The sequence below is a fragment of the Acanthaster planci genome, unplaced genomic scaffold (genome assembly GCF_054643075.1).
Source record: "Acanthaster planci isolate LZ-2023a unplaced genomic scaffold, COTS_SCS Contig20, whole genome shotgun sequence".
Lineage (NCBI taxonomy): Eukaryota > Metazoa > Echinodermata > Asteroidea > Valvatida > Acanthasteridae > Acanthaster > Acanthaster planci.
In genome coordinates this window covers 62,067-76,879 of record NW_028257644.1, presented here as the reverse complement: position 1 = coordinate 76,879, position 14,813 = coordinate 62,067, and the positions used below count along the sequence as shown (strand labels likewise).

The following is a 14,813-nucleotide window of genomic DNA, read 5'->3' as shown; positions in this document are numbered from 1 at the left end:
CGCATTTCCGTGATATTTTATCTTGGAAAGTTGTCTTCCTGTGATATTTTATTTTGGAAAGCCGTTTTTCCATGATGTTATATCTTGGCAAGCCGTCTTTCCGTGATATTATATCTTGATAAGACGTCTTTCCATATCACACTATCAGAGAAACACGTCCGAAATTTCAGGGTATTCCGTCTTTCCACGATAATTATCTCGGAAACGCGGTATTGTGGATGGCCACTTTAAACTTCCATAGTAGGCCTTGCCGCAAAGTGAAAAAATTTCTGCCTCCCTTTACTCCATGGAGTTTGTTATTGACGTAAACCCGAATCGCGGTGCTGCTTCAGCAGGTCTCTTAAACCAGTCTAAACACTAACGTTACGTATGTCGTCTGTTGATTTGTGGGATTTGGAACAATTTTGAGGAACACAGGTGACATATTCCCAAATGTATTTGTTAAAAAACTTTCAATTTGTTCAGTTAAATATTGATGCTGGGCCTGTTACCTTTACAATACATGATGGTTGAACTGACGCAGTGTTACTGTCACTAGTGACAATGTAGGCCGCGATCATGCATGTCATGATTGCAACGTTAACGGTGGTTTCCGGAAACCCTGTGCACAAACATGACAATCCTGTCATCAATGCCTGTGCTGTAGACTTGTCTGAGAAAACCTGTTTTCTAAGTAAATGCTTCATAATTTTTTTAGCTAAATTTCACTGTTTGTAACATGTTATCACTTTTTTTGGAAAGAATGTTGCATCCTGATTCCACTTCAGCCAGTCAGCAGTTGTGTTCAAAGTCTATGGGGAGTGAAGAGAAATTTTAAAGTATTTCCCAACAACATTGGTAAATGTTTACAGTAAGATAAACACTTCTCTATATACATGTACATGCATGTAAATGTACAAAATACATGGACGAATAGCCCTGGAAAACTTTGTATTTAGCGTAAATTAATATACTGTACCAGGTACCGATCACTTTGTGTAAACATTTTAGAAAAATAGTGCAGAATTCCAGGCTATTGGGATGTAGCCTTTTTTTTTAACCAACAGTTTGGCAAACTGTCAGATCTCTTAATATACACATGACATGCCTACATGTATATGTATACTTCACACACTTCCACTTTATAGACATACCGCAATCCCTGAAAATGTTTGCAGGCTGTCAAAATAGCGTTGGTCTGGAGACTGAGACTTGCTGATTCATATCTGAGAGCATGATAATACATGTAGTCCACACCCAACACGAAGTATGTCTGGTATCACATCAGAACAGCAATATGTGCACATGAGCATAGCCATACACTGACTACCATGTGTGCTTAGTACTCCAATGACCTTGCCTTTGAAATAAAAAACTAGCGCATAGTATGGGCAAATTTTTCCTTTTTTTTTAAGTGTTTGTACATGATTGATTGGAGTAGAAATTGTTTTTGATGGCATTATTAGCAGGAAACAAATTCATATACATGTATTGAACTAACCATCAGTTTGGCTTCCTACCCATTGTTTGATGGTTGCAGTATTGAATCATGATTGAATCAAGAATCAATTTTACGTGGATTTCATCTTTCCATGAAATTTGCTAATTTTTTTACAGATAAGGATGACTTTCTGGGAGGATGATTCGGTACCTGCTGAACCCATGGCTTTCCTCCACCTCCTCAAAAACTTGGATGATGGGTTAGGGTCTGAAGATTGTCACAAGCTCAGCTTCATAATAACAGATCTTGGCATTCCAAAGGCCAAACTGGAATTAGTAAAACAAGCTACTGACATTTTTGATGAGCTTGAAAAGCGAGCATTGATTGCAGCCGATGATGTCCATCTTTTGTGGGAACTGATGGACTTGATCCATCGGAAGGACCTTCTAAAAATTATTGATTCTTATTGCAAAAGGCACTTTGTCAAGCAGTTGCACAGAGACCACACCATCAGCAAGTACAGGTGAGGATTCAAGCCAGTAGCAAAGTGTGGACATCAGTTGTTCACTTCTGTTTCATGTCTTTCTTTTATTTTTTTTTATTTAGAGACTTTCAACATTTATGGAGTGCATAGGTTTATAGTCATAAATTTCTGCTTACAGTCCAGTAGTTGGTGCACATGCAATGTACAGTTGACTCCTGTTAATACAAGGGCCTTGGAACTTAAGTACATGTATCTTGTATTATGCAAAACCTTGTCTTAAGTGAAAGATATTTTTCCACTTGTGTTTGTCGATCGTACTATCGTTGAAGGGTAATGAATTTGCTTTCAAAACAGTTCAAAAATGTTCTTTATGAAAGTGGAATGTACGAGGAGGTCGAGTAAGGAATTGTTAAACATGTATTACAATCTAGAAGAATGAAACGAAAAATTTATAAAATGCAACAACATGGCAAGTGGACTCATCACCAATCATTGTCGGAGCAATGTAACCTGCACTGCTTGGTCGTTGTTGCAACAGAACCTGCGCATAAGTGCATTAACAATTTAGTCGGTGACTGACTACAAAGAGGCAATTTTATACGTGTACAAAGTGAAGGAAACAAGTGATTTTTGGGGGTGGACAATAGAGGGCGTAGGTTAGGGCCTGGGTAATATGTGACCCACTCTGTGAAAATGAGTCTTAAGTCGCCAGAGCCACTTTGGAGTAAAAAGTCCTTCAGAATAATTGTGCACAGTGTAAATCAATAGGAAACCACAGCATTTTTCACCATGGAGTATCCACTTTCATAAGGATACCAAACTGAGTGATACATCAAAACAAAAACTCAATTTGCTCTTTCCAATACAATTGAAAACCAAAAAAGTGGCTCTGGTGACTTAAGACTCATTTTCACAGAGTGGGTCTCATATCTGTAGCGGGAAGTGATTTTTTTTTTAATTTTGGGGATTTAGAATTCCTAAAGTTGAATTCCTAAAGGAAATTTTAAACAGAAGAATGGGTTCGTTGATTGACGAGTTTTCAAAGTGCTTGTGTTAAGTAGATAATACATCTGCACTTGACCGGACTGGAAAAAGCACTCGTCTCAACCCAAATCTGGTATCACCCAGGCTTGTATTGAAGATTTTTTTCTTATAGGAACATGTACACACTTTGGTCGGTACTGGCAAAATATACTCGTCTTAACCAGAATCTTTTCTTACCTGAGCTCGTATTACCAACAGTCAACTGTACATCCTCTTGTGGGGAACAGAAAGCTAAGGGAGGAGAAGCTTCTCTGGTGGAGGGCTTGCCTAGTTCTTTTCAGGGTTTCTGATAACAATTGATCTTCATCTACACATATAGCTCTCAGCTTTCTTCTGCAGCTCAAAATACGGTTGCCTGTGCACCAGCCTCACCCTGGTTAACCATCTCAGCGGGTGGGCAGGGAAGCTGATGGGATTTAAACCCTTCTTACGTTACATGTACATGGGCTTGTCTGTCCCAGTGTACACATATTGGAAAACTGGGTAGATGAGAGCAAGAGAGTGGTAATTAAGGCAGTTCTGGCAAGTGTTATGGAGAGTAAAGAGCATGGCAAGACATGAAAGACATGTTGACATCGCTGATGTTGCACAAATTTCCCTTACTTAAATCCAACTCGACTGCAAGTCATCTCCTTTGCATATGCAAAGTAGTAGAGTAGTATTCTTGGGTTTTCCTTTCATGTCTATAACTGTAACTGATTCTAATTGACTTTTGGTGCCATGGTCAACAGAAACAAAACTGGGGGCTGAGAACATGTATGAAACACCTGTTCTGACAGATACAGTTGTAACATCTTTAAATTGTACATTTGATGCTATTTGTTGTGAATTTTGGTATGATAGTTATATTTTATGTGGTGTTAAGAGCTATTGGTACATTCTCGAGAGTTCATGTGTGTAGCACAGATGCACACATACATTCTTTGGTGTTATGTGAGTGTGACAGCGAATTTATCTTCAAGTGCACTTAATGTGCAGTAAAGATCAAACATACTTGACACTGTAAACCCCCCTCACACACACCCCCCACAGAGAAAAAGGGTGTGAGATGGACTCTGAAATACAGTAAAATATCACACTGTTCATTGTTGTGGATTGAACATCGAGAATTGAGGATTTACAAAATGTAACTGTGCTTGAAGGTAAATACTGGTACTTAAAGATACTTGGTACATATACAGATGTAAGATATTATCATGAAACTCTGTGATTCGCTGGGGTGAGGATAGTTAAATACATGCTTACAAGTGAAATGACTCGCATCACTTCAGTCTCTTAAATTCCAAGTTTACTGATATACCACCTACATGAGTTAATGACTTGTAAATTACCATGTAATATTCAAATGCTGCATTTACAATTAAAATGATGCAGTGTTTATTTTTTTTCAGGCTGTTACTTCTTGAGGTAGCAGATAGCACATCTACTGCAGAGCTGGAATGCTTTAAGCAAGGATGCAAAGATCTCCTGGGAAGGCAGGCAGTCAGCAAAATTAAGAATGTCTATCAGTTGTTCTCACTTCTAGAGGAGCGTGAGACTCTATCACCTTCCCGTTTGGCATTTCTGTTTCAGCTTTTAAGTCTGGCTGGAAACCATAAGATGATGCACAAAATTCAACACTTCGGTGAGTTTACACACACGCTCATTTTGTGAGTGTTGATAAAGTTCAAGCGCAGCATAAAGTATGCAGTGCAGCGACCATACTTTTTTTAGCTGCTTTGGTAAACTGCTGAAACAGCTATTACTTTCCTTACGTTTTTTCTTTCTTTTTTTAGCTGTTTCCTCTCAGACGTGAGGTCAAAATACAAACGCTTTTGAAAGCGTTCAATGCTTTGTAAATGCTAAGCCCCACCGACAGTCAACATCGAACAGACGAACGCTTTAGTGAGGCTAACCAAACCGTTTGCGGTCGAGTACACCGTTCACTCTGCAGCTTGTAGTAAACAATGGACAACTTATCGCATTACCGCATCATGGGCTGCTGCGGTCTGGTGGGTGAGGCATGACAAGAGCTCTCTGCAGCTCCACAGGAGGATTTAGATCGGCAGACTTTAAACTTTGCGGCTGCACCTGCATGATTTTAAGGATACATGCTTTTTCTTCAAGTCAATCATGCATGCACGTTGCGTTTTGTTTTGTAAGGTTCTTTTGTCCTCTTTTTATACTTTGTGGCTGCACAAAATGCATGTTGGAAAACGAACATGTCAGGTTTTATACTAATTTTTGGTGTTCGACTTTACCTATTAAACTTAATTCACAGTAAACAAAAAACATGGACATAATTTAATCTGGTGCTGCAGGCGAACCGCGGAACTGAACCAGAAATCATCAAACAAGGCACTTTTGAACCGAACCAAACCAAACTGCTCAGTTCGGATGTTCGGCTTTAATATGGCATTTCATTGAGGCACGTGGGAATACATAAAAGAAAACTTAATAAAAACAAACAATGAAAAATGGGTCGTATGGTGTGCTCCACATGTGTGTGAACATACAACTTACAATGGGCCGGTATCATGAGATGTTTGTAAAAAGCACTGTGTGAGAATCACTCAAAAATCAACCAAGAATATGCAATGTACAGCATTGTCGCTGCATAACCATTCTAAATTCTCACTACATCCAATTTTGCTCATGTATATTCAGATTTAGTATTGTTATATTTGCCAATCTCCGATAGCTGTGCCCTCATGTTCCATTTTAGGCTAATGGCATTCCATATTAGGCCAATGATGTCATAAATGGCCATTCGAAATGAATTTTGATTGGATGCTGATCACAGTCGGATTCGTGCTAGATCGAAGGCATCTCCGGAGGGAAATTTTGCCAAGTTGTTCTGTGCATGCAGCGCTTCGGCGCAGCACACATGAGGAGTTTTGTTCGCTTGGTGGCCTAACTTGCCTTTCATTTGATCATGAAGGGTTTGATCGTAGTGGGAATATGTTGTAATGGAATTTCGCCAGATCCCAAATAACAAAATGCTGTTATCCCTCCGAAAGAGGCTGGTGGAAAATCCCTCCTTTGGTCACATGGGTGCCATCCTTCGAAGGTTCCTCCTCATGCAGATATGCAATGAAAGCGATATTTTCATAGTTGAGTCTATTTCGCAAAAATAACCAAAACACAATTTTCTCAAAATCTAATTTGATCTTTATTGTATTCTTTACTGAAGGAGGAAAGTCCTAATTGAGCATGCTGTGTTTTTTGTATTTGCACATATCTTACGATCGTTTTGTTGAGTCAAGCGTGGTCCGAACACAATTGCTTCTGGCTGGCAAAATACGGTCAGAAACTGCCACATCTCCGGCAGTAACTTTATATGGAATTAACTTGTAAACAAACTCTGGGAAAGCAGTTTTGAACAATATATTCAAATCGAAGTTGCTCGTGCATGGGGATAGATAGGAGATTCTTTACATATTTTATACACAGAAATACTATATAGGCCTGTGCGGCACATTCGGAGTGAGCGCTTCGATGTCTTAGTGTGTTGTACATGTACATATGCATATGTCTGAATTCCAACCGAACCAAAGTTCTGCAAAAGATTTCCAAACCGTGTCAGAACCGAACTTCGACACCTACTTGCAGCTTTATTTGATACAGAGTTTGACTTTTTTATTACCTTCAAAGAATATTGGTACACCTGACTGAAGTTCAACATGAATTTATATTGTGTCCATGTGGATACTTCTCTTCAGAGACGATAGATCAGGCATTAAAATAGATGACTGTGTTTAGCAATTCCTGTCACTCCCAGATAAACTTCTTTATTTCCCACGCTAAAAAACGCTTAATTAAAGATGAACATAAGTCTTGTGGCGATGTCTTTTTGTCATGAATTACCCACTCAAAACATTTTTCTGTGGCTAGAACAATGTCAGTAGCCTAGAATGCAGTTGATTTTGCATCTCTGTCACCAGGTGTTAACCACTAATCCTTACGGCCAGCCAAGGAGGGCTGACTCATATGCAGTAAGGTATGAGACGGAGAGAACCCACCTGCTTTGTGTTGGTTATTGTCTCGCAGGAATCTGGGGAATTCCTTTCAGACATCTTGGGGGGATGTGTTAAGTAACAATAGTCTGGAATGTGTATAGGGATTGGACATGTTGGGGGGGGGCACCCCTCGGTCTCATTTCTTGCTGGGCACGGTATAGGCTGACAGGGGCCCACTGGAGTTCTCCTAGAATAGGATCTTTTGTTCACAACTAGGGCTGTGTGAGCCACAAACTCCATTGTTGTCAAGGTTTCCCATCCAGCTAGACAGTCCAGGGCAGACGGTTCTTTTCAAACCGTTGAGCTGTCCCCAAAGCAAGCGACGAACGGAACGAAGGGGGATTAACACCAAACGTTAAACTGTTTCTAAACCGTCTGTATTTTGACCTTACGCCTAATTACCGTCCTTATCATTTTTCTTCTTTTTTGGGGTTACTTTTTCGCAATTTGCAAAAAAGGCTTTCTTTTTCTTATGAATTGTTTTCTACCTGTTTTGTTCGTCTTACCTAAATCATATTGGTGAGTCAGGTAAGTGTAGTGGTTCTTTCCTCGCCTTCCACCTCTGCAGTCCGGGTTAGAATTCTGTCCCGGTCCACATGTGGATTGGGTTTTCAGTCGAATATTCTCAATTTCCAGGTAAAACAAAACCTTTCATAAATTTAACAATCAATACCCAAAGCGTGTCACTATATCACTTGTAAATTAACAAAGTGAAACCAGTACGTCATTCAACAAATGGCACATTTTAAGACGTGCGACAATGCAAACAGGTGCACAAATATCGAGAATTGAGTACTGCATATTTTCTATGGAAATCATCAACTCAGTGAAATTATCAAAAATTATTAGGAACTTAATACAATAATAAATGAAGGTTTATGGGAGATTAAGATGCTTTGTCACAGTTGCGGCAGATTCCATCAACACTCGTCGTCCGAGTCACAGGAGCAAACACAGTCACAGGACAGGACGATGCTGCAGAGAGCCATCAGGCTCCAGGAAGGACAGCAGGTTGTGGAACAGGCTACACTCAGAATGTGGAACAGTAACTGCGGAACTACTCTCAGGCCTCAAAAGCAGGGTCCCAAGGAAATTAGTGCTTCGTAGACCATATACATCATCATACAAAGACCATCTAGAATGGAAAATAATCAAACTACTCCATACCAGAAAGCAGATACAGCTTCCAAAATCACTATCTTCTAGTGTTGGAAAAAATTAATAAAGTTCCACATAATTTCAACCAAGCAATTCAATTTAAAGAAATCACAGAGTGTAACTTATGGCTGCTGTTGTTACGCTGACCTATGCTTGCCCGAGCCACGCCCAAGACTTCACAGAGCCAAAATCATCTGTGCCGATAGCCAAGGGATGGCACAAGCTAACCAAAATGGCCATGTCAGCATGAACTCAAAACACCATGTTCCTTCTACCGCAACATGTAGCAAATTCCACCCATGCCCAATTCCATCCAACCTTATATACACACATCTACTTTCAATAAATACTAAGGATGCACTGATGCATGCCCATGCATTCCACAACTAGACCAGAGGGTAAACATAAGACAAAATTGGGGTTAAACAAGGATTTCTGTGACCAACAGCAACCATGGTCCTACAAGAGAAGAAACCCAATAAAAAGAAAATATTTAGTCCATAAAATTCAGCTGTGACACAGTCCCTACCTGATTCCATGGGTTGTACCCAGAATATTCCTCTGGGATTTTCCTCCCACCTCTAAAACTCTATTAAACTGCTTCCCATCATATCCTCTGTACAGGTTTCTTTAGACTTACGAGCTACAGTGCCTTGGGTGCTTTTGAGGAATACTTGGTGTCATTACCAGAAATGATTAATAATAATAACGAAATGAACGTTGTGTTTGTTGGTAGACAAGCGCTGAGCTGTTTCTGATAAATTAGGGCAGGAATCGAACAGCTGTCATGAATATGTAAGTCTGCTGTTTAAAATGTAAGACACACAGTATAAGCAGGGCCCGATATGCGTGGTTGCATGGAAACTTGGCAGATTCCCTGAAACAGGCTGGCTGAATTTGTACTCGATACACGTACAGAGAATATGGCCCTTACCGTTGCGGTTCTTACCCCTACAGGTGGTGTTGCCAGCATTACCAGCAGAAGGCAAATTTTTTTCATTAGCAGAGGAAAGTGTGTTTAAACAATGAAAGGAGCCCTACACCTTGCACAGTGGATGCAGATCTTTACTCTAGTTTTTGATTGGAAACAATAATTGATGATAGATATGAACCTACTTCCAACAGTGCTAGTTTCTGACCCAGTAGTTTTCCTCAAAACATCTAACGGTGACATCATGCAACCATCCAGTTCCCTCTATTGAAAGGTAAAAAAAATTCAATAATCTAATTTGAGCAGATGTCTGGGGTGAAGTTTGCCGGAATTCCTTGACAATTGTAATGTTTGTGCAAAAATTTAGATTGATGACGTCATCAGACCAGAAGTGATAATAAAAAGTCCTTTTAAAAATCACAAAAAAATCAATTCTGACAGCTACAGTCTGAAATTGCTCATCACAAAATAGAGCAATTATCTGCATCTATTGTCCAAGACGTTGAGCTTGTTATGTTTTTCATGCTTACCATGCGCCCATAGTGAAAAAATTGCCTTATGCTGCTGATGGTTGCAACACAATCCGTAGGTGTAAGACCTGAAGCAGTAAAAGCCACATGCTTTGTACATGTAAAGTGTGTAATTTGGAACCTTGCTATATTGGGGGAATCTGGCAAAATGCGCTACACGTGGCAGGGAAATCGTGTGAGCGTGTATTGTCATTGTCTTCTGACACAAGGGTAGTGGTGCCACAGACCTGAATTTGATTCTGGCCTGTTCCGTGCTGGTAAATGCATCATATTTTCTGAACGTGTACGTTTTACTAATGTCGCAGACTCCAGCACTTTTATCCATGACTGACCTTGTATGACTTTATATTCGGCACATATGTATATAGTCCATCAGGCCAAGATGGTGTCAGAAAAGCATAGTCATCAGGAGTCTCTTGAAATGAGATTAAAGTACAAACCTCAATTCTCCTTATCTTATGAAGTACATGTCCAATCGGGTTGAAACTTTGCAGATGTCTTGAAAGGGAAGGGATGTAGGACAGACTGACATCATGAGATCATGACTATTGGGTTCGAACCATGCAGATATCTTGAAAGGAAGTGTTATAGAGGAAAATTGATCTCACTTAATCATGATGTCATCAGATAACAAGTCATGTAAAATGAAAGGTGGACCCTTAAATGACTCGACATGTATCTCTTGAAGAACATGCTCGATTGGGTTCAAAGATCAAACCATGCCGATATCTGGAAAGGGAAGTCTCATAGAGGAAAATTGACCACATGTAGTGATGATGTCATCAGATAGCAAGTCACTTGACATTAAAGCGCACATCTCCTGAAGTACATATCTGATTGGGTTGAATCTTTCTCAATAGCTGCAAAGGGAAGTGTTATAGATGCAAATTGACATCATGTAGTAATTATGTCATCAATTGACAAGTTATGTGACATTAAAGTTGCATCCTTTAAAGCTCTATTTCTCCCTTAGTACCTGGTACATGTTTGATTTGGTTTAAATTGTGTTATATAGAAGGTAGATGGCATTGTTTGATGTTGACACCATCAGTTACAAGTCATGTAACATGTCAAGATGACAGGGATTGTAATGTTTTAGCAGATCCATTTCAATTCCAGGAATTAAGTTGCTGAAAAACACACAAATGATGCGTTGAAAAGCTTCCAAATCTGAAGCACCTCTGTCTGTCTGTGGATGTTAATTGTAATAACAAACATCTTCTAGTTCTCTTTTAAGTCCTTCAAAAATTCATCACAATTATTGCTACATACGAAAAAGTTGCTGGGACCAGACAAATTACTTTGTTATAACCAGGACATTGTTAAAACGTATAGAAAAACCGAAAAAAAACACACAAAAAATTCAAGAAATTGGGATTTGCAGATATTACCATTTTGTTATAATAGTGTTCTTTATATCGAGAGTTGACTGTACACTGTGAAACTGTAATAGAACTGGCTATGGATTGATATTCACACGAAGTATTGGGGAGCCAATGTAAAACAAATAACTCCGCTGTCTGTTCTTGACAGAGAATCAAGGCAGCCTTCCTGATGATGAACTTGTTCAACTGAGTTCACATTTGGCATCTGAATGGCGAAAGCTTGGGTCATTTCTTGGGCTTGGTCACCACACACTACAAGCCATAGATCTAGACCAACATTCCACAGAGGGCAAAGCCGCAGAAGTACTCTTCAAGTGGCGGCATACTTTGTCCAACAAAGAGGATGCATATGGAATTCTGTCAAAGGCACTCAAGATGTGCGACCGCTTGGATCTTGCAGAAGTAGTAAATAGTAAGTGTCAATTTATGACCTTCACTCTTTCATTTTCAGTATTTGCTGTGCTGGCTTTTAATCAGTCATGATTTAGTGACAAAAGTGTTTCATATGTATTGACATACATGTACATGTACTGGTAGTCACATTTATTTTTATAATGTATTTATAACTGGGTATTCCCACAAAAGAAAGGGAAACTCCCAAAGACAAAGCATGGCCATAAGAGATTGAAAGAGTACAAGCCCTCAAAGCCTACGATGCACTTGATGTTTATTGATGATATTGCTTTTTGACAATTATGAAACTCTGATTCATCATAACTATAAGGCCTGAATTTGAGTAAAGCTGAGCAAGGTCTTTTTGGTGCATAAATAATAACTCAAAGAAATGTGTCTTATAAATGTATTTTTACCCTAAATAAACGTTTCTGAAAAAATCTTGTTAAAACAAACTGGAAAAATACATGTATATGTCTTAGTCTAGTAATAGTGAAAGTTTATAAAAATTGAATTTGTAAAAATGGACTTGAAAAAAATACACCATACAAGTGAACTATACACTTTCTGTTTCGAAATGCATTCTTCATGGCACTATTTTAGACATAAGTACAGTACATGTATGGTAGCTTCGGTAAACGGTAAATGTTCTGCTACAAACACTTGTCTCTTAGTTAATAGTTGAACCATCCCATAAACATGAATTTTCAGTCTGTCCTCTCTCAATCCACTGGACTTTCACTCAACCACTTGCTGCCTGATGGTTTGAAAAATGCAGTGCACATAATCAGGACTTTTTCAAGATTTTCAGTTCTCAAAATTCTTCAGAAATTCATCATTTCAATAAATGGACGCTTACACCCACATGAATTACTGTCTGGTGGCCACTCTAGTCTGACAGACAAAATCTATTGACGCCCGAGTATTTCAGCCAGGCCTGCAGCCTTGTGAAAAGAGCCCAGATTGTGTGCGGTGTTATGTAACATTCTTTTGTTCATGAATCTGGTACAGTGCGCTGCTGACCTCTTTTCAATAGGGGCCAGATTAGCATGCAGCAGTGCTGTGTGGCTCAACGCTGTGGTGGTGGAACGCTTTTGTCCCCAGTGGTAATCTGCTTGCACTAAATGCCCCAAACCATGGTATACTGTTTCAAAACTAGGCTGGATTATCTCCACTATTGAGATGCCTAGCAGCCAGGTCTTTTGTTCCGAGTCTGGTCTTTTGTTACAAGGCCTAGTTCCCTTTGTTCAATTTTGGAGACCCTGGCCACACGTATAAACACACAGTGCCCGAAACCAGATTTCCCAGTGGCAAGTGGTTAACCCTTTGATGACAGGAATTTCTTTCTGAAAGCCAACTCCAAGAATTCCAGTCTTGCTTGGTCACGAAGGCTGCCGGCCAAACCGCAAATTCTCGGTTTGTGGCCCTGCGTGCTCTGCACGCTTTGAATTACACGGTGAAAAGGCTGATTGTTCGGTGGTACGCGGCTCTACTCATGCTTCCACATTCCCGTTGCCTCTTTTGAAAGTGGGGACTATTGTGAAGCTGGTGATTGTGATGCAAATTCGGTCTTTCCATTTCTGGGCTACACACAAAGGCCAATTACCATATATACAAGAGCCAGGGTCTGCCTTCTTTCACCGTGTTTGCTCGAGCGTGGGCCGAGAATAATAGCAAAAAGCGGGCTGAGGATCTAGATTTTTATGGCGTGTCTTGCTGCGTCCCGGCGCGGAGGGGTTAATGAAACACTGAATAAAAAATACTGAGTAACAAAATCACTTTATTGACAATAGTATCTAACTGCATGATGCTCAGTCCAAGCTAACACTTGGTACAGTAACTTATTCCACAAGCTGTCCCAAGACATTTTTATTTGCCATTTTTAAGACTGAATTGAAGAACTTTAGTGATCATAACCAGAGAAATGCATTCACATTTACCAGTGTCCGTAGAATGCTTGGAACCTATTGTTTATCATAAATGAAAAACAGCAATTGTCAAATTTGCATCTTTCATTGCTATAGTTCATGAGTCTCCTTTTGGGCATATACCTTGTATAGGAGTGCTAGTTTCCCTTTGATCTTGTAGTATACAGAGGAGCTGATATAAAAATTGTCATAATTGTAGTTACAAGTTTAATGATAGTGTGCACTTGCTTGCAAATTTGCGTACCTGCCAAACATTCTGATTTTATCAGAACTGCCTAGATTTCCAAGTTTTCAGACTGCTGAAAATGGGAAAGTAGGGCCTACCAATTTCCATGAAAAGGGGGATAGAAAACTCGGGAAACAAAGGTGCTAGGCCTATTTGCAGAAGAAAAGAGGGAAGAGAAAAGAGGGTACTATTGGCTGTGTCAAAATGGAAGTTTTTTAACACATACACTGTACATGTACATACATTTGCATGGATGTTTGTAGATACATGTAGCTTCTCTTGTGCGGCTGCTTATTTTGCTATAGGTTCCTACATGTGCAGATTTTTTACTTTTCAATGTTGGCAGGTATGTAATTATACCAGTAATTTTCATGATTTTACTTCTTCCTAGCAACATTTTTCATCTAATCGATCAAGTATACATAAATGGGATTTTTAATTGTGTATTCTCTAAACATAATAGTACCTGGTACCATACTTGTAGACAAACAGTAACAAGAAAAGGGCATATTATTATTTTAGCTGCCAGAATTAAGGGCCGGCGACCATTTAGACCTGGTTTGAAAAGGGCCCTCCCGGTAAGCTTGCCCTGTTGCAAAAACCCCTTTCATACCGGCCTGGCTACCAGCCTGGGATGCTAGACTGGTTATTGATCTCGAACTTCTCCATCCTGGGGTGTATTGTTTGCAAGGACTGGCACATGTAATCTATCCCAGAAGGAACCTGCTTGTGGTTTTTAATCCTTCAGCACTATACAATGTTTGCACTAATCCGCTTAGACCCCTATTCATCTGTGGAAGCAGGGGGGGGGAAGCCTTCCATCAGGGACTTTGAAATGCAGATGTGCAGACAGGCCTGATACCGGCCTGGAGTAGCCTGAATACTGGGAAGGCATTATACATTTTCAAACTGGGTCTAAATGGTCGCCGGCCCTAAAGAGATTTTTAATGCTGAGTCAGATATCTTGCGTTCCATTTATGGAATGACCCTTATTTTCTTTTCTCTGGGTGGTTAGCTGAAAGTTCAGTCTGTATATTTATGAGCTGGGTTAGTTTCTCCTGTAGTTAAAAGGAAAGATTCACCTGAGGTTGTTAATCTCCAGGTTCTACCGGTATCTTCATTTCACTGTTTGTCTAGATATGGCACGAGAGCATCAGCAATCTGCACTTTCTCCTGGCAAGGTGGTATACCAAGATATGGGAGGTCATGGCCCAACACCACACCTTATGAAACCCAGTGACTTCTGCAAAACTAGTGCACCATCTTTACCTATCCAAGCTACCAGGCCAGTCAGCTTTACACATATATCTGGTATG

At 39.8% G+C, this 14,813-nt stretch overlaps 1 protein-coding gene across 4 annotated transcripts in view; it reads left to right on the top strand.

The window, feature by feature from the left end:
- The first annotated feature begins 266 nt into the window (after positions 1–266).
- The window catches only part of LOC147795472 (uncharacterized), a 59,507-nt gene continuing 44,960 nt past the window's right edge, over positions 267–14,813 (top strand). For 2 of the 4 annotated variants that reach the window (XM_087131845.1, XM_087131842.1), the window contains exons 1-5: positions 267–417; positions 1,597–1,943; positions 4,340–4,572; positions 11,099–11,362; positions 14,635–14,808. In XM_087131845.1, coding sequence (XP_086987971.1) covers positions 1,603–1,943; positions 4,340–4,572; positions 11,099–11,362; positions 14,635–14,808 — 1,012 coding nt within the window. In that variant the 5' untranslated portion in view covers positions 267–417; positions 1,597–1,602. Of the gene's footprint in view, positions 435–741; positions 838–1,596; positions 1,944–4,339; positions 4,573–11,098; positions 11,363–14,634; positions 14,809–14,813 lie in introns of all 4 variants that reach the window. The other 2 variants (XM_087131843.1, XM_087131844.1) reach the window with 2 other exon arrangements.